Source organism: Camelina sativa, chromosome 2 (genome assembly GCF_030686135.1).
Source record: "Camelina sativa cultivar CO46 ecotype springtype chromosome 2, ASM3068613v1".
In the NCBI taxonomy this organism is placed as follows: domain Eukaryota; kingdom Viridiplantae; phylum Streptophyta; class Magnoliopsida; order Brassicales; family Brassicaceae; genus Camelina; species Camelina sativa.
Window position 1 is genome coordinate 11,501,299 of NC_141881.1, and position 18,313 is coordinate 11,519,611.

The 18,313-nt window shown below is 37.1% G+C and overlaps 4 protein-coding genes, 2 long non-coding RNA genes and 1 pseudogene across 6 annotated transcripts; 3 read left to right on the top strand and 4 right to left on the bottom strand.

Annotated features, from left to right (window-relative positions):
• Positions 1-1,344: 1,344 nt before the first annotated feature.
• LOC104721230 (uncharacterized) lies at positions 1,345-2,521 on the bottom strand. Its single transcript, XM_010439166.3, has 2 exons — positions 2,512-2,521; positions 1,345-1,835 (listed from the first exon to the last, which is right to left on the bottom strand). The coding sequence occupies exons 1-2, from the start codon at positions 2,519-2,521 to the stop codon at positions 1,345-1,347; spliced, it is 501 nt and encodes a 166-aa protein (XP_010437468.1).
• Positions 2,522-3,322: 801 nt separating this feature from the next.
• LOC104750228 (F-box protein At2g16450 pseudogene) lies at positions 3,323-4,679 on the bottom strand (annotated as a pseudogene).
• Positions 4,680-5,493: 814 nt separating this feature from the next.
• LOC104721239 (uncharacterized) lies at positions 5,494-7,364 on the bottom strand. Its single transcript, XM_010439178.3, has 5 exons — positions 7,079-7,364; positions 6,504-6,574; positions 6,298-6,403; positions 6,032-6,164; positions 5,494-5,952 (listed from the first exon to the last, which is right to left on the bottom strand). The coding sequence occupies exons 1-5, from the start codon at positions 7,153-7,155 to the stop codon at positions 5,788-5,790; spliced, it is 552 nt and encodes a 183-aa protein (XP_010437480.2). The 5' UTR covers positions 7,156-7,364; the 3' UTR covers positions 5,494-5,787.
• Positions 7,365-7,405: 41 nt separating this feature from the next.
• LOC104721248 (uncharacterized) lies at positions 7,406-9,476 on the top strand. The gene is made up of 2 exons (XM_087481873.1): positions 7,406-8,237; positions 8,903-9,476. The coding sequence occupies exon 1, from the start codon at positions 7,497-7,499 to the stop codon at positions 8,037-8,039; it is 543 nt and encodes a 180-aa protein (XP_087337999.1). The 5' UTR covers positions 7,406-7,496; the 3' UTR covers positions 8,040-8,237; positions 8,903-9,476.
• On the bottom strand, positions 9,069-14,551 carry LOC104721265 (sucrose-phosphate synthase 4). The gene is made up of 15 exons (XM_010439210.3): positions 14,078-14,551; positions 13,707-13,993; positions 13,377-13,466; positions 12,997-13,250; positions 12,830-12,893; positions 12,518-12,717; positions 11,936-12,416; positions 11,662-11,793; positions 11,398-11,529; positions 11,109-11,285; positions 10,924-10,977; positions 10,768-10,830; positions 9,830-10,669; positions 9,591-9,718; positions 9,069-9,492 (listed from the first exon to the last, which is right to left on the bottom strand). Exons 2-15 carry the CDS (start codon positions 13,962-13,964, stop codon positions 9,216-9,218), a joined length of 3,150 nt encoding a protein of 1,049 aa, XP_010437512.2. The 5' UTR covers positions 13,965-13,993; positions 14,078-14,551; the 3' UTR covers positions 9,069-9,215.
• LOC147948454 (uncharacterized) lies at positions 10,785-12,152 on the top strand. The gene is made up of 3 exons (XR_015578321.1): positions 10,785-10,898; positions 11,078-11,811; positions 11,906-12,152. It is a non-coding gene; the product is annotated as an uncharacterized LOC147948454 (long non-coding RNA).
• On the top strand, positions 14,063-15,129 carry LOC147948455 (uncharacterized). Its single transcript, XR_015578323.1, has 3 exons — positions 14,063-14,168; positions 14,272-14,358; positions 14,730-15,129. It is a non-coding gene; the product is annotated as an uncharacterized LOC147948455 (long non-coding RNA).
• Positions 15,130-18,313: the final 3,184 nt, after the last annotated feature.

Consider the following 18,313-nt stretch of genomic DNA (forward strand, 5'->3'; position numbering starts at 1 on the left):
CATTTTATATAAATAATAATTTAAATATCTAAAATATAACGTCCGAGTGTAACTTTCAGAGTAAATCTCCAGAAATAATTATGCTATTAGCTGCAAAATCTGCATCATTATTTGATAATTATTTTACCATTTCCAACAAACAAGTGCTTTATATAACTCGAATCCATTGTTATGCTAATTTGACATATCCATACCCATTTTAAAATAAAAAGTTATTAGTTTTAGGTTAGTGATTGATTCTAAATTATTTCTCGTCATGACTTAATTTATATAAATAATAATTCAAACATCTCAAATATAACGGCGTGCATAAAATTTGGCGTGAATCCCGAAATAGTTAATTTCTGTTATTTGAATTATTACTTGTTAATATTTAACCATTTCGAACGAACATGTGCTATACATAATCCAAATCTATGTTATACTAATTTGGAATATCCAGGTGACTTTGCATGCTAGCTACTTTTGTAAAACCATTAACTTTGTTAGTTTTGCGAGGGTTGTTGACTATGATATAGTCTTGTACAAGCTTGTTGATGTGTGTAGCATAGCATGATGCGTAAATGAGTGAATGAAACAAAAAAATGGTACCTAATTAACGTTTACTCTCTTTCTAATCTCTGAAAACAACCATATATATAATTTATTAGATGTATATAAATATACAAGACCACAATAATTCATAAAGGCTGATGTGAGCCAGACTAGGATGAACCGCATTGCATTTGGTGTTTACTGTTTAGTATGATAATGCCACCAACATCTCAAGAAAAGCCATACGTAGAACTCATCCGAAGTTATAATACTTTAATGACAATATGATTCATTCTATAAACAAAAAATATAGAGAATATTCAGATATGGATGATGAACACATCAGCTTTGATCACTCCCACGGACGCGGAGATTCGCAGATTTGCCTTCTCGCTCTGCTTTTTAGTTTTGTCAACGCTTCCCTGTACCTTGTTGGTACGAACGAAGAGACACTTTATTTCAGATTCTCTTTTTGACATCGTCATTGTCAACTTCTAAAGTCAATGGTTTTTTGTTATAAGTTAAGTTCTCTCTCCAAATTGATAATAATATATCCAAGAGACCAAGATAGAAAACGTTCTCTAGAGGATCATATTAACCTCAAAGTTAGATACTTTTTTTTCCCATCACAATAATGAGGCCAATTGCAGAGAAACTCAAAGTGGCATTTCGTTTTTTTTTTTTTTCATTTTAAATTTGGTTTGGATTCGGTTAGAATTGATATTAGTTTGGTTCGGTTTCAATTTGAGAATACTAAACCAACTTCATTGTTACTTATTTAGTAGTTGATATAAACCAATCTTTCAGATATCAATTTAGGATAAATTGGACAAGAAATGAATCGTCCACACTCATTCCTAAATTCTTTAGTTTAGCCGCAAGGTTGGTCATTTCAATGCAATGTTCATGCATAGACCTTGTCCCATCATACTTAATGGTTGTAAGATCTGCCATAAGTTTCCCTGCAAGGGATTTGTCTGCAGTCTTAAACCGTTCTTCTATAGCTGCTAGATAATCTATAGCTTTATCTGCATCTGGAAGGGAAGTTTTGATATTGCTAGCTATGGTCATTTTTAAAAACATCATGCTTAATCTGTTCGCTTTCTCCCAAGCTTTATGGAGAGCCTTTTCTTCCTCAGTACTAATTATAGTTAAGGGATCTGGCTCTTCTTCACGAAGTGCCAAATCCATATCTAGTACTCCTAATGTGAACTCAACTTTCTCTTTCCATTCTGAGAAGTTGGTTCCAGTGAGGATCGGAACAGTAGAGACCATAGATGGCAAATTAGCAGGAAATGATGCTGCGATTTAGAGATATAACAAGCTTTAATTGAGGTTCAAAATTTAAACAACACATTAACAAAAATTATTGAATGCATATGACTTCAAATTATAATGCTCCTGTGGGTAGTCATTATAATATATCCTAATGTCATAGCTTTCAGAAAATTTTTCTTTAATGATGTATTAGATTAATTAAGTTATCTGTGGATATACTTAATTAACTCATGTACAAACATTCTAATAAATTATTGATCATGTTTTATGTCAATAGCCTACCTGTGGGTAGCTAATTAATACATAAACATATCAAAATTTAAATATTTTGGTTTTCTATGTGCATATCATTATATGATAAAAACCATTATGGTTATATCAATTTCTTAATTATGCACATTAAGATAAACCAATCTTTTATACTTATATATATATATATATATATATATATATTAATTTAAACATATATTGTAACTTGAAACTTAAATCATACAAAATTCAAGTGTACAAACATCATAACTTAAAGCCTTAATTTTCAGTTCATTAAACCATAAATCTATTATTCTTAATGGATTAATTAGATGTTCATAACCATAAGCTCTGATACCACATGTTAAACATACTTTTAACATGAACCCTAAGATCTTAAACATCTATATTAATCACATAATAGAATCATAAAGAGGGTTAAAGTAATACCTCCACTCATTGTAGAAATAATGCTTCCTTGAATGGTTTCTTCTTCTTCAATGGCTTAGCTTGAAGACTTGAAAAGAAACTCTTAGATGATCTTTAGGTGGAAGATAAGGTTTCTCTCCCCTTTCCTATAAACTCTTTTCTTTATGTGTTGTTTTTTGTTCTTGTGATGATTTGTGATGGAGCAAACCATCTATTTATAGGTGGGAAGAGGACCTTACTCCTCATTAGGGTTTTGTCTCATGATTTAATCTCAACCATCCATCATAGTAGAGATGAAGACAATGGTGACATGTGTGATAACAAGTGTCTAGTATTGCTTCAAACACAACATGCAACTTCACACTTGTCCTCTTATAAGCTTTAGCATGACATGTAGCTTAATACTTGTCCTTATAAGCATAAGCTTTACATGTAGCTTAACACATGTCCTTTTGGTTCCCAAATGATTAAAATATAACAAACCCAATTAAATAACCTACTAACTATAAGACCACATACATAGGTAAGAAATAATTATTTTCTTATTATTTTCTTACAAATTCATGTTAAATCGAGTAAAGAACAATGAAACATCAAATAAATCTTGGTTTGACCAAATTATCTGTTACAGAGGTTTTTTATATTCTCATAGTATGGAACTGAAAATATAATTGGAACAAATCTTATGAAATGAGACTAATCATTAGTTCAATGATTAAACTTAATTTAGTAAAAGTAAAAAGGTACAAAACAAAAGAGCATAAACGAATAGATAATTAAGTTTGACAAACCCAAAAAAAAAAAACGCAAAAAATAACAATGCTCATTGCTTTCACCTACTCCAAGGATATCTACGTCTTGGCTTATTCCCTTCTCTGTCTGAGTTATCTGAATCTGTGCCTGAACTATCTGTATCCCCAAACGGAGCAGGGAATGACTTGAGCAGTTCTAAATCGTTAACATTAGGATCCTCAACATGGTTTACAAAGGTGCGAACGCTACAAGGTTTCTTAAACCCTTCACCAAAACCTTGGATTTCAACACATCCGAGAGTGTTCCTCTCGGGATTGAAGTAGAAGACATAAAAGGGTTGTCCACATGTATACTTGCGCATCGAAAACACTATTTCATCCGAAGCGGTCGATCCAGCGAAGGAAACTTGGTGACGGAAGAATTTATCATCGGTCCAAGTGTAGGCATGTTTCGACCATTCCTGTTTCTCTACATCCTCAAGAACCCACAAACGCAACTCATTAATTAGTGACACCAACGTCGACCTCACCCTCCCAATAAGTGTACACATCATCCGCGAAATCAAGAATCTCATGAATGTCGACATCATCCTCCCAATAAATCATAGCTAATTTGCCCTTGTAGTTTATCAACCGACAAATCCTTTCTACGAAAATAAAGGTGAATCTTTCAGACCGAACATCAAGACAAACTATCACGTAATCAGTCGGAACATTATGAGACTTGTTCACGTGACTATAACCAGACAAGTCACCACCTAAGTAATACAAAACCCCATCGATGCATACCCCATCACTCTTAATATCATGTCGTAGGGGACATTTTATCTTTCTCCACCTCAAACCTCCATCTCTAAGTGTAAGAATTCTGTGATGACCAGGACCAGATGGGTAAGCCATAAACAATGCCTTGTATTGCTTGCCAACCGGATCAAACCCAAAAAAGCTATACGCCTTTCTGTAACTATACCGTTCAGGTAAGATTGTATGCCTTCCTGTGTTGGGGTTATATATCACAGGTCTACCTTCGTATCGACAACCATGTAAATAGATCAAGCCAGAAGCGTAGCCACAAGAAAAATATTTTAGGTTAGTATAATGATTGATCGTTAAATTGTCTGGAGAGAACTTCACATGATATTCGGCGGCTGCTACAGTAGCCGACGACGATTTCTCATATGAATTCTGAAACTGAGGCGACGAGAAGAACCTCCACACATTGATGCCCATATCATCCTCGTCGTTGCCGTTTTCTGCGATGGCGAATAAGAGGCGTGGCCTAGAGGGCCTGGTCACGAACAAGTCCTTGAAATATGTACTACCTAACATTGATTCCCGCAGCTTCGACACGCAATAAAACCTCGCAACTGACTTTTCAGGCAATCTCGACAGTATATCCAGGATGAGATCATTCGGTATGGGAGATGACGAACTCATGATTACCTATCTAACGAAGAAAGAGATATGCTAAAACTTATATATCAAGTAAAACCTAGAGAAACCCGTTAATAAAAGACCTAGAGAAGCCAGTTAATTGAAGACCTAGAGGCTAGAGAATCGTAGCTATATATCTACTAATTAAAGAGACCTAATGTATATATTTAGTCGGTTAAGAAACAAACAAAAACGGGCTAATTTAACGTCCAAGTAGGCCGCCAGCGTCGGTCAATGTTTCTTGGGGTTTTCATAAACCCATTGATCCCACAACTTTTATACATACTGCAAAAATATAAGAGTCTTTGGACTCTTGGCATTGAAGAAAGAAACGTGTGACTTTTCATTCATTCCATGGCAACTTAGGCTTGAGACTGACTCGGGAAGAAAAATATGATTCCTTTGGCAAAAGCTGAATTGTAGATCCCATTCCTATCATATTTTATTGTTGTAATAACTTTGACATTTGCTTTGACAACCGTTTGATCCTCACACTCAGACATAATATACAAAACCATGTTCTTGAGACCAAAATATTAGACACAACTTGGAAATTAATGAACCAAATATTATGGGCTGTTAAATCAATGAAATTTGGATGAAAAATTAAGAATTGGAGAAGAAAATATGAATCTTGATATGATTCTACCATATTTCCATTTAACTGTATATAAGTTTTAAAAATTTAGAACTCTTATGTTTAAGAGGAGATTATGTAGAGTAGTTTATTGGTCCGACTCGATTTCATGAAAAGTTCAACTGAACGGTTTGCGCATGGACTTTACTTTGGTTTGGGTTGGGACAAAATGATCACCTCTAGCAGAAACACTAGTATGCAATTCATTATGAGATTAAAGACGACCCCAATACAAGAACAAAGCCAAACAGTATGGACTTCATGCTTATGTATGGACTGTCGAGTTTAGACGTTTACATGTAACCACCAATAATTTTGGTTACTGACATTTCCGAAAGAGTTTACAAACAATAGTGTGAGGATTTGACAATGCAAGTGTGTATACTCTATACATTAGTCTACGCAGCTTGATGTTACAATTTAAGGGCTTCGTATTGATAAAAACAACAGTGAGGTTTCTAACTCTTGTTGAATTTAAGCATCTCTTGGCTTTGGGTTCAGCTCTGTCTCCATACTTGTAGGTAGCTTTGGGGTTGAAGAAGCGGCGCCAAACTTGCGGACCAGTATTTTAAAACATGGCAGCAACACAACGTATAGCGAAATGAAGACAAATGGAGTTGCTACGAGCCACCCTAGTAACTGCAATACCAATAAGTACCATAGGAGTTAAATAAACAACTTATCTTTCAGATATGACAACATTGGCAATGCTACTTACCGCATTAGCAATGCTAAAAAAGACTTCCTGAGAGGCTTGACCAGTGAAAACCTTCCTTAAAGCATCTGATGTCAAAGGAAAATGAGGTCCACCAGTGACTTTTTCACCAAGTCTTAGAAAAGGCACCACAAGACTTCAATAAAAAAACACATGAAAAGGAAAACCAAAATCCAAGTCAGGGACAAAACTGATGCATCTTTTTTCAGTAAAAGTGGTAATTCTAAATCACAAGAGATTGAAAGGATATGCATAGCATAAAGGTTTACGCGAGTTCTGCTGGAGTAGCAATGATATTAGCCAACATTACGGTAGGAGCATGACAAGAAGATCCGAGCACCGCAAAAGCTACTCCACATAGAAGAACAGGAACACCTGTTTTCATAGCAAAAAGCACCCTCAAATAAGAATACATTGCAATCTCAAAGCAAAAAACAGTAAGCTTAGGAAACAGAAAATGGTGAGAGACACCTACCACATATGGGAAATACACCCAAGGTGATACCAAGTGCGGCAGAGAAAGCAAGCTGCTTTGGCTCAGTACCTCTACAAAAATCGAAAACGAACACAAAATCAAACTCAAATTACTTTACAACATAAACATCTCTGCAACAGAAAATAGAGATGCTAATACCATCTATCTCTAACAGATGCCCAAAAGATCTTTCAAGAGATACATTAAGATACAATAATAAAGTTTCCACCTTTAACTGTTCTAAAAGGTCTCTCTAACTCTCTTGTGTTCCAACAACAGAGAAAGAGATGCCCTAAAGACCCTCTACGAGCTACATGGAGATACAATGATAAAGACTCTACCTTTAAATGTTCTACACTAGTCTCTCTAACGTTCCAAATTAAGATACCAACACGAAGCAAAATGCACAACTTCAGCTTATATAAAAAGACCAACAATTCAACAAAATAGCACATGAGATCTATATCAAGAAGCAAAATCAGAGTAACCAAACTAGTCTTAGTCCCAGATCCATGTACAGATACGATGATGATCATACAAAACGCGTACAGAGAGAGAGTCAAAAGAAGACAAACCTACGCAAGATCTGGAGAAGAGGATCAGTGATTTTCTTATTAAACCATGCTTTCAATCTACCTTTCGATAAACCCATCACGACTCTACAAAATCTTCACCCAAAAAATTCCCCAGATTCACAAATGAACGTTGATCAGAAAAGCTTTAGCGCGTCTCGCTCTCCTTACGGAACCAACCTAGTCGAAGAAGAAGATGTGTGTTTCCAGAACCGGGTTCGGGTAATCGGGTCAAGTATTGATTTCTTAAACCAGGCCCAAGACCAAGACTAAGCCCAAGTAATTAAGATCCGAAACGATTTAACCGGGTCGACCCGACAACTTTTCTCCATCACTACAAACCCCACAAATTTTCTCGTCGTCGCCGGTGAGTTTGGAGACCTAGCACCGTCGTGGATGAAAACGATTCAACAACAAAATCATGCTTCACGGTGAGAATTGTGTTCACGAGACGTACTACGAGATACTCTCCGTGAAAGAAGATGCGAGCTACGAAGAGATCCGTAATAGCTACCGTTCTGCGATTCTCCACTCTCATCCAGATAAGCTTCTCAACAGTACTCGTCGTAGCTCAGACGACGAGAAGTTTCTGAAGATTCAAAAAGCTTGGGAAGTTTTAAGTGACGCGGAGCTGCGTGTAGTTTACGATAACGATCTTAGATCTTCGAGACATGATGGGATCACTGCTGATGAGATTAGTATTGAGGACATGTCAGTTGAGATTGCTGGTGAAGTTATTGAGGTTTTTTATCAGTGTAGGTGTGGTGATTACTTTTGTGTTGATTCTAGTGAGTTGGGAACAATGGGGTTTGGATTGGTGAGAGATGGTGGTTTTGTTAGAGTTGAGAGATTGGGTGCTTTTGTGGCGTCTGTTGTTCTTCCTTGTGGCTCTTGTTCTTTGAAAACAAGAGTTTGGGTTGATTCTGATATGAAGATTTCTCTTCAAGATGATGATCAATTGTGAGCAATGTGGTGGGCACTGAATTGAGGAATCTCAATGCAAGATGATTTCTTTAGACTGAAGTGATCGTCGTGGTCAGGTTCGGATTGAGGATGGTTATTTGTGATTCTGTGGATAGATTCATTTAGGAAAAGTATAGCTGGAGATGATTTCTTGTGACCAATGGGATCATGGTTGGTTCAGAATTGGGAAATTTCTCTTGTAAGCTTTCTCTGTTGTGACTTTTGTACTCAATTGTTATACTTGTTGAAGAACATTTAGTTCTGTAAGAAACTTAATTATAATGGGAAACAAAAGGGTCCTTTGGTTTTGGCTACTCGTTTTTTCACTCTCTAGTTTCAATCCTGTCTCCTTTTAATATGTGATTCCGTACCTTCTTTAGCGTCCATTGTACTTACTTCTTGCGTAGTTACGTTTGCGAATAAGAATCTGACCTAGAAGAAGTGATGAAAGTGTATCTAGACTATGATTTCTCAAAAGAATGGTATTTCTTCTTCTTCGCCACCATAGATCTACATTTTCTACTTATCTTCCTGTGGTAGTGTCTTCCTTTATCTGATATTTACGGTGAATTTGATTGAGGTTAGATGTCGAGAACCAAGTGGTGATGATTTTGTTCGGGACTGATTGTTGATGATCAGGGTTAATTTCTGTCATATTTTATGGATTTAGTTTTGCTATAGGCATGCACGAGTCATAAGGCTTGGCAGTTGAGGTGTCTCCTTGTGGTTTTGGTAGAATCTTGTACTGATTGAGCATATTTTTGTTTAAGGATCCACAGTTTGCGAACATATGATTGTAAAATTGGACTTCAGGCTCAATTTGATTTTCAATCTTGCTGTCACAACTACTTCCACTTGTGGCAGGGAATTTTCTTACACTGCAAAATACGGATGTGACGAGAACACATTGTTGGTCTGTGGTAGGCAAAAGGAGGGGTGATAGCACACTAGATAGAGTACCATGATCATCAGGTATCAATCTTTCTAAGTTTGAACGTCTAAAGAACTAAGACGAAGCTGAGCATACTTGTTCTATTAAATCTGTGCTAAAGTTAATATTCAACTTTTTCTTTATTGCAGTATACAATATATGAAATTATGTAGTCTTGTTATTTTTCACTGTTTACCAACCGATTGAAGTATATGATGTGAGATAATGTGCTGATATTGAAAACCATTACTTGATCTCATCGGCCTCTAAAGTGGATAGAATTTCCTGAGGTCCGCCATTCTCCGTGACATAGGAAATGTTAGGGTTATCTAGTGGAACTGCGTCTTCTCTTTTGAAATTTTCTTCACTGCGTAGAAGTTTCTCACTATCAGATCCCACTGCACCTTTTAGAATGATGGTTTTGTGGAGGCCACCCAACAAGTCCTCATAGTCTGTGTCTCCCTTTTCTCCCAAAAAGAAAACAGTCTTCGACATGTCAATTCCCCACCTTATAGAAAGGTACCTACATAAAAGCCACCAAGTCATGCTATCTTGACTGTAGATATCTTACATATATTGTATATGGTTGAAGAAACTATTTAGTATTTAGCAGTTTCTAACCTGAGTGCTTGTATTCTTGATGCACATAGTGGTATAACATTTAGCCTTGTTCCCGCTTGCGTATAGACAATATTACACCTTAAACCTCGCATCCGAAGCCTCTGCCTAAGGTCATCAACTCTTCGAGTCTGCCATTTACACATATATACATCAATACTAATTTCATGACTTTAAGCTGTATGTATGCATTAGATTTAAGCTGTCTTCTTGATGAGAGATATATTCTTTGAAAGAGTTACCTTGACTCCTTGTTTCACAGAAATTGCATAGCATCTTGTACTGCATGCACTAGCATACTCTGTGATGTCATCCTCTGTTGCAGTTTCCGTACAGGCAAGTCTCAGAATCATCGACCTTATACCATCACCTGGCCATTTGTATTCCACATGAGTTTCATAGTCTGCATCAACCATCATATCTCTCCATGGATAGTAGATCTCACTTCCGCTGTTGCAAACTATTGCATCAAAATCTTCCAAATTAATCAGGTTTTTCTGCGTAATCTCCACAACTTCTTGTAAGCTTGAACCTGATGCCAGCACAAAACCTATTTTTCCTTTGCCTGATGTCAAATCTGCAGCTTTCATCACCTTGATGATATCGTTTAGATTGGCTTTGATGTTTCCGTTGTCTTCGTAGGAATCAACAGCAACCACAAAGAGCATCTGTCTTCTACCAGGGCTGTAGATAACTGATGGGCGACCTTTCATAGAATTCATTTGGCTTATGGCATCAACTAGTTTCCTCTGTCTAGTACCTGCATCTAGTTCCCCGTTGAGCGTGAAATCTCCTTCTGTGGAGAATCTCAAAGATATGTCATCGACATCTCTTAGAGAATCACTTGTGAGCTCTTCTGGAACTTTCATGATGTCGAGACTACTCGTGGGGTGACGGTTTCTGCAGTGTTCGACATGGGATAGGTAGTTACGGCAGTGCTCTGGCCATGAAAAACGGTGGATGTTCTTAAGTCCGTTTTTTCTACACTCAGCCCAGAGATGTTTGTTAGCAACTAGCTTCAGAAGGGCATCAGAAATGGCTTGTTGATCATGGGGGTCGACTAGGAGACCATTATTCAGTGCCTGCAACACAACATATGCACTCTTAGTAAGCTTTCTGGGATCATTGAGGTGTGACTATGTCTTTATACAATTAACTTTATAATAAGAGATTTAATCACCTTCACGATATCAACAGGCCCTCCATTTCTGGTGGCAACAATGGGCAGACCATAAGCAGCTGCCTGTCATATGTACAACAAATGGTGTGGCATGAAGATCTCATAGGCTGTGCGTATAATAAGTTAAAAAGGTACATTGACATAGGTAATAGTTACCTCAATGAGTGTGAGACCAAACGGCTCCACCAGAGCTGGATTAATGAATACCCCCTTCAAGAGAGGAAACCACCATATAATTATGATATTCATGTGTAGAGAGAGGAGCTATGAGTTCTAGAAATCTGCTTATGATAACTTTTTTGTCATGTAGTTCTAGCTAAGCACATGCTCCTGTTACGTACCTTTGTTTTGGCTGCTAAGCGATAAATATCTGGAACTTCAGATTGTTTGTGATGCTTGGGATAAGCTACTTGTCCGTATAAGTCGTACTGGTCTATCAGCTTTAGTACATTCATGAGAACAACTGAGCTGCTGTCAGGCATCTCTTCGATGTCATCTCGGTTACCTAGTATAAGTACCTGGAACAGTTTTATTTGCAATTTAAGTGGATTAGCAGTATGCACATCCGCAATCTTCATATAAATATAGCTCACTGGATAACAAATGTGTAATAAATGTTGAGAAACTTACCAGGTTGGCTAGTTCTCGAAGAGGCTGACATTCACCAAAAGCTTTGACCAACGTGGTGACATTTTTCTTGTGGTCAGGACGAGACAGCGCGAGTATTGTTGGTTTATGAGGATTTGAGAAAAATCGCATTATCTGCAGGTAATAGGTTCATGGAGTTATTTGCTCCATGGATTGGAAGAAAGGGAAAAACAAGACTGTAACCTTTCTTGCATGAGAATGGATATGGATTCTGTTGGTAATAACACAATAATGTAAAAAGAGTACCTCGGACCATATTGGTGGCACAGGCTTTTTTATCTGGTTTCTGTCAGGGCCAATTAGCGACTTAAGATCACCATCAGGTACCTGTGAATCTTGTGTCAAGACGTAGCTGAAATCCATGCCTGGCGGTATAACCTGATGCCACAAAGACAGGTCAGATTGGTGAATGACTTTATAACCTGATGCACCAGTAAATTGCAGTGTCTATATAAATTATTTTGATACGCATGGTGTTGTCGTTTGTCAGATACTGTGAGAGATGGAAAAGGACTTATACCACCATTCGTGGCATGTATCTGCCAAGGCAGCTGACTCCACGCCGTCTTCTAACCCTGAGCTTTCTCTCCAGCTGTATATCAAAACCATCATACAGCCCCCACTGTGCGTCAATCTCTTGCCGTGTGCTTGTCACTACCATCTCGGCTGCATCTAGGCTCTGTTCTTCAGCTTCTATTCTCCTCATAATCTTATATGTTCTGTCAATATCCTCTCTGGTAAGTCTCCCTTGTTGAAGCAACTGCTCAAACTTATTCCTTCCCAAAGAGTGACCAGTTAGCACCATTGGCACATTTAACGCTCCTGCCAAATGTGCAGCTACTGCTCCTGCATCAGCATAGTGACCATGAATTACATAAGGCCATATTGGTTTCCCTCCGTTCACTTGCTCTCCCAGAGACCTTGCTATGCTAACTATGTGATTTAGTGCCCCATCGACAAACTCGGGGATATGGGGCCAGAGTGACTCCTTTGGTATGTACCTACATTTGACAAACATATGAGTATAGAGAAACTAACTGCTTCGTTTTCAATATTTTCAAATCAGGAATTTGAAATTCAAAGAAGTCTGATGAGATAGTACTTGTCCCGAGAACCGCAGGGGATGCGGATAATGTAGGAGCCACAGCTGTCGCTACCTTCTGGAGGGCATGATAACATCTCAACTGGCTCGCCATAGCTGTAGTCAACCTCTGGTGAACTAATCTGCCGTGTTAAGAGATCAACCCTGTGGACACCTTCAGTGTTTGCCAACGCACGAGCAAGCTCAACAACATACTTCACCTATTCGTCCATTATCAAGACTCGTCAGATTGATGAAAAATTAAGAAAGCCAGAAGCGAAAACGTGAAGCACCGTAAATAACTATGAAGTCTACTAGAAGATGGTTAGATACCTGTCCACCAGTATCAGAGTCTCTTCCAAGCTCCATGTTTTCTCCACGCACGAGTCCATGCATACTGCAGTTGGCAAAGTACGAAACCAAATAGAGGCACGGGGTAAGTCGCATGACCATATTGACAATAGCAAATAATTAGTTCAGATAAACCAATCTCTACTTGCCTGATTAAGACAATATAAAGGTTTCGACTTGATTTATCATCTTCTGACCAAATTTGCATTTCAGAGCGGATACGAGGCATGTGATCTCGGGGTGGTTCGAGAGTTGTAACAACTTCATTTTTCTCCTTCTCTCCATCATTCTTCTCCTTCTCTCCTTCAGAAAGCTCAGAAAGAAGATCCTCTTCTGCATCATTGCGGCCTTGTTCACGTTCTATTCTCCGTTTGGAAAGTCTAATCCCATCATCCCACACAATCTGTGGAATGAAATAAACATACGGAATACGGATTCAATTCAAACGAGCGAGAACTAACCTTTTCTGTATTGCTGATGCATAGGCCTTCAAAGAAATGAAAAGGTGTATCAGTAAAGGGACACAAACCTGCTTTTTCTTGCGTGCGAGATGCCAAATACGCCAGCATATATTCTCAAGCCTGTTACTGCGTTCACGAGTATTCCTTGTTGCTATCACCTGCCACAAGAAGTGAAAGATCTCTCTCACCATCACTTGCGGGTATTGAAATTTACTTATAAATATGTTTGTTTTGGTTTTAGTAAATACAGAACCATCTCCCACATTCTTTGGTTCTTACCATTTTAACTCCGGTCACTTCCATACTTCTGGGAGAATACGTGGAACAATATTCTCTCCAGTGTCCCTTTAATTTGTATATTTACAATTGATATAAGGATTACAGATTGAGAAACAAACCTTGATCCATGTTTTATACAGGTCAGACTCATCGAAACTGTTGACGACCTCTTCCACAAAGTATTTGATGGGACTAAACACCTTCTCTTGATGATCCTTTGTATTCATATCTCCAAACACCTTGTCTTGATGATCCTTCCTGTTCATATCCCCAAGCTTCTGGACGATCTTGGAGTTGCTCTCAAACCTCTTTTTGTTGCTTGTTCCAACATCAAGAATAGCTTCCAGGTAACTGTTGATCCAATCATTTCTTGCCATCTCCTCTGATCGTTGCACTGAAAACTCCTCTGAAAAAAAAAGATACATAAACATCTATAAAACACAACAATAGATAATAAGGACTAAATTCGATTTTTCCGCATTTTACATACCCTGAGTCTACTTCAGCTATAGGGTGGGAAGAGAGAGGCCTAGTTTTGGATTATCAACTTAGCTTGCCATTTTATAATCTCAATACAAAAGGTTCTTCCTTTTTTCTCTTTTTCTTTTTATTCCCTGATATTTTATATTTCAAACCTTGTTTAAATTGTGGTGTGGTTCTGGTTCTCTGTATTATCTCTCTCAGACGGGCATATTACAACGTCATGTAATAACCGTTAAACTCTGGAAAGACAAATATTCTGTCCTAATCTCAATGAGAATCTTCTTTTTAGTAAGTTTTTTTTCTTTTCTTTTGCATTATCAGATTCTCTAAAAGAATAAGAATCACCCATTTCTTTTTTCAAGTTTGTCTCTCTTTTTTTTGTAAGAGATAGAGAATAATGAGTGGCACAAGGCTTTTTCTCCATTTGTTCACATTAGACTTGTTTCTATAGGCCTCATGTTTTCTTGACTCTGCCTTGTCCATCTCTCACTGAACTAACCCGATTAAATACTGTAAATATCTGTTTTCGACTTTGAATTCTACAGTGATCAAGTTATGTTTTCAGTTGGAAGTATAGTAAGCTTTTGTTTCATGTGAATATGATTGGAATTGAGAAAGTTGGGTTCAATGTAATGATGTATATTGTTGTTTATTTGCAGGTAGAGACGTGAAGAAAAGGGATTTAAAGTCGTATAAGTATGTTGTTACCTATGTTTGGCATGTGAAAGTAATGGAACAGAGCATATTCCAGGCTTTCACCCAATTGGATACCTTTAAGCCACTTCAACCCTGAAAAATAATGTGAATGGTGTCTCTACTTGAAGAAGAATCTGAGTAGGAAATGGTAAATGTTAACTGAAAATGGTATGCTTGAAAAGTCTATATAAATCATGTTGATGCTCGTTTGCACAATAATTTATCCACCTGTTTCTAGAAAAAAAAAAAAAAAAGCTATTTGTTTCATGAATGTATATGTAAATGTTCTTTCATCTGGGAAAAAAATCCAAACCCAAAATTGTAATATAATTATTAAATATATTATTCAAATGAACAAAAAAATGACAAAGGCATAGATATTTTCTTTATTGTTCTATATATATCTACCCAAAACGTGTAGTTTTTATATTTTTTTATAAACTTATAATATAGACAATTAGATTTTTTTAAACATTCTATCTGTCCAAAATATGTAGTTTTACTTTTATTTTGTTATAACTTATAATATAGATAATTATTTCTCATTTCTCTTTCGTAGTTTAATTCATTTCTTCTAATGAGTGAAAATATATGATTTGCTCTACCACCACTAAAAGCCTGAAACTGTATATTTCCTCTTAAATTCATCTCTTTAAGGTGATTTTATTTAAACAGTTTTTATTAATAAATTTTGGACATTTGATTTTGACTTGTAAAATTTAGTGCAATTTTATGTGAATTCTGTTCCTCCAAGTTGAGCAATTAAAGAAATAGTCGATTTAGATAATTTAATTGCTTGGTTGGAAAAAAAAAAATTAGGGCAATTTTAAAGAAATGTCACATTAATTTATATTGTTTACTAGTTACAGTCTTCTGTCTATATTGGACTTTGGTCAGATATTATATATAAAAGATAAAAAGCATCATATCACACAAGCCCCATAAATGAATATGTCAAGGAATATCCAAAAACGGGTTAGGAGCTTTGTGACCATTCGACTCTTTGTATGATTCTAGTTCTTCAGTAAAGCTTTCACACCTCATTATTCACAAATTCAGGATAACGTCCACTTGGATCATTACAAAATTACAATGCCCACCGAAAGAGACTCTTAGGATCCATTGCTCAAATGTGGCATTTTCAAAGTATTCTTAAATCCTGCATGTAGAGATTTTTCAGATATTTTATTTGTGTAAATCTGATTTATACAAGACAACTCTCACTATTATTTTTTTCCGAATGACACGTAAAAACTAAAACCTCGGTGCCGGTTTGACACAAATTTGGCAATTAATTGCTAGATTAACACTATAGCCTATCCAATAACTAGAATGACACAATTTTTAGATAAAAATACTAAAAACCCAATTTTTTTTTTAAAAACGAAAATATAATATAGCATTTAATATTTGGATTTTAAAATATGATTAATAAAAAATATAAAATGATTAAAAAATAGACGAAAAACTCAAAAAATTTGTTTTTTTATTTTTTATTTTGTTAAAAAACGAAAATACAATATAACATTTAATATTTTTATTTAAAAATATGATTAATAAAAATATAAAATGATTAAAAATATGATGTTTGTTATTTTAATATAATTTTTTAAAATAAAGTATGATTTCAAATATAATGTATAAAAATAATATTCAAAAAATTGTTTATAAAAATATTATGTATAAAGATATGATTTAAAAATATGAAATTTTAACGGATGGCGATTTTGGCGATTTGCTTCGCCTTTTGAATGAGGGGCTTCGGCGAGCTTGGGAGACGGAAAGAGGGTCTTTCCCGTTCTCCGGTGAGGGAGGTTTGTTGGGGTCAGACAGGAAATCTGATCCTGATTTTCGAAACAATTTTTTCTCCGCTTTGGGATCTTAATCCTATTAATGGAGCTTCGATGCGATTGGGATTTGGTGATTTGGCACGGCTGGATATCATGATTCGATTTGAGGATATTGGTAGAACCGGATCTGAAGGTTTGTTTTTAATTTCAGATTCTGGTTGGGATATGTTGGTCTTAAAAACGGAGATTTCGACTATGGGAGTTTTGGGGTTGGTTCTCGGGTTTTCAGGATATTATTCTCAGCTGATACGCGATTTGGGATTTGTTTGGGCTTTGATTGTGGAAGTTAGATATCGATTTTGGTTGATTGGAGCATCTCGGGATTTATATCAGCGTATCAGGATTGATTTCGGGGTATTTATCTGGGAACTGGGTTTATCTCGACATTACTGTCTATCATTTTCTCTCCTCTTTCTACTCTCTTTCAGTGGTGATTTTCGGTGGTTAGTAGCGGATAGAGCTTGGTTCTTGAGGCTTGTGATTTCTTTAATGTCTCAATCAAGGATTATGAAGGGTAAGGGTTTGCTGATGCGTACGGAAGTTGTCAAAATATCAAACTCGGTCTTGGCTCAGAGGATTCAACAGTTTGATCTCACTCTCATAGGGAGACAGATGAATCCTGGGGTGCAGTGGATTGAGTCTTTGCTATCCACCATGCCCAAGATATGGAAGCTTGAAGACAAAGTGGTGGGAGCTGATTTGGGTCAAGGAACTTTCCAGTTCAATTTTGCAGATGCGGATGATCTTCAAGGAGTTCTTCAGAATGGTCCTTACCATTTTGATAGTTGGATGCTTTCTTTGGTGAAGTGGGAGCCCATTGTATCTTCTACTTATCCTTCTGCCATCAACTTTTGGGTGAGAGTTACTGGCATTCCGATGCACATGTGGGAGGTTGCTACTTTGGAGGCCATTGGCAAGAAAATTGGTATAATCCGAGATATTGATGAAGAATCTGGGAGTGTATGTGTTACGGTCAATGGCTTCAATCCTATTGTTTTCAACCTGTTGGTGCCGTTTGAATCTGGCGATGAAGTGGTGGTGACTCTAGAGTATGAGAAACTATCCGGCTATTGTGGAAATTGTCTTCGTCTTACCCACGATGAGAAGGGTTGTCCGGAGCTGATTAAAGTTGGAGGGAGTCACGTGTTTGAGCATCAATCTGACAAGAGAGGTGTTCAGCGACAACAAGGGATGGGGAATCAAGGGGTTGTCCACAATGATGGTGGCTGGGAGAAGCCTAGAAAGGTTGTCAAGAGAGCTTTGGATTTCCAAGCTTTTGAGTTTCTGCTAGGGCGGGTAATTCCAGGTTGTTTCATCAATCTCGTCACCATGGCTCAGGGAGGGAACAAAAACAGACGTATAGTGCAGTTGCAAGTGGGTCAGGAGATAAGCGGGAGACTCATAGGGTCATGGTGGATACATGGGACCGACTAATTCTTTCCCCCTTAACCGTAAGGGGAAAGGGAAAGCTTGGCCGAAACCGTTGTACAAGGCAAAAAGTAGTTTCATAGAGATGCAGTCTCAAGGGGTTCTTGGTGTTGATTCTGACGTGGTTGATCAAGGTATTGCTCAACAAGGAATCGCTATGGAAAGTTCTCCTCCTCATGGGACTAATGCGGGTTTGGTTGATCCTGAGTTTAATGAAGCGACTGATGATCTTCTTGAGGAGGATGTTACCTTACGTGGTAACCAGACAG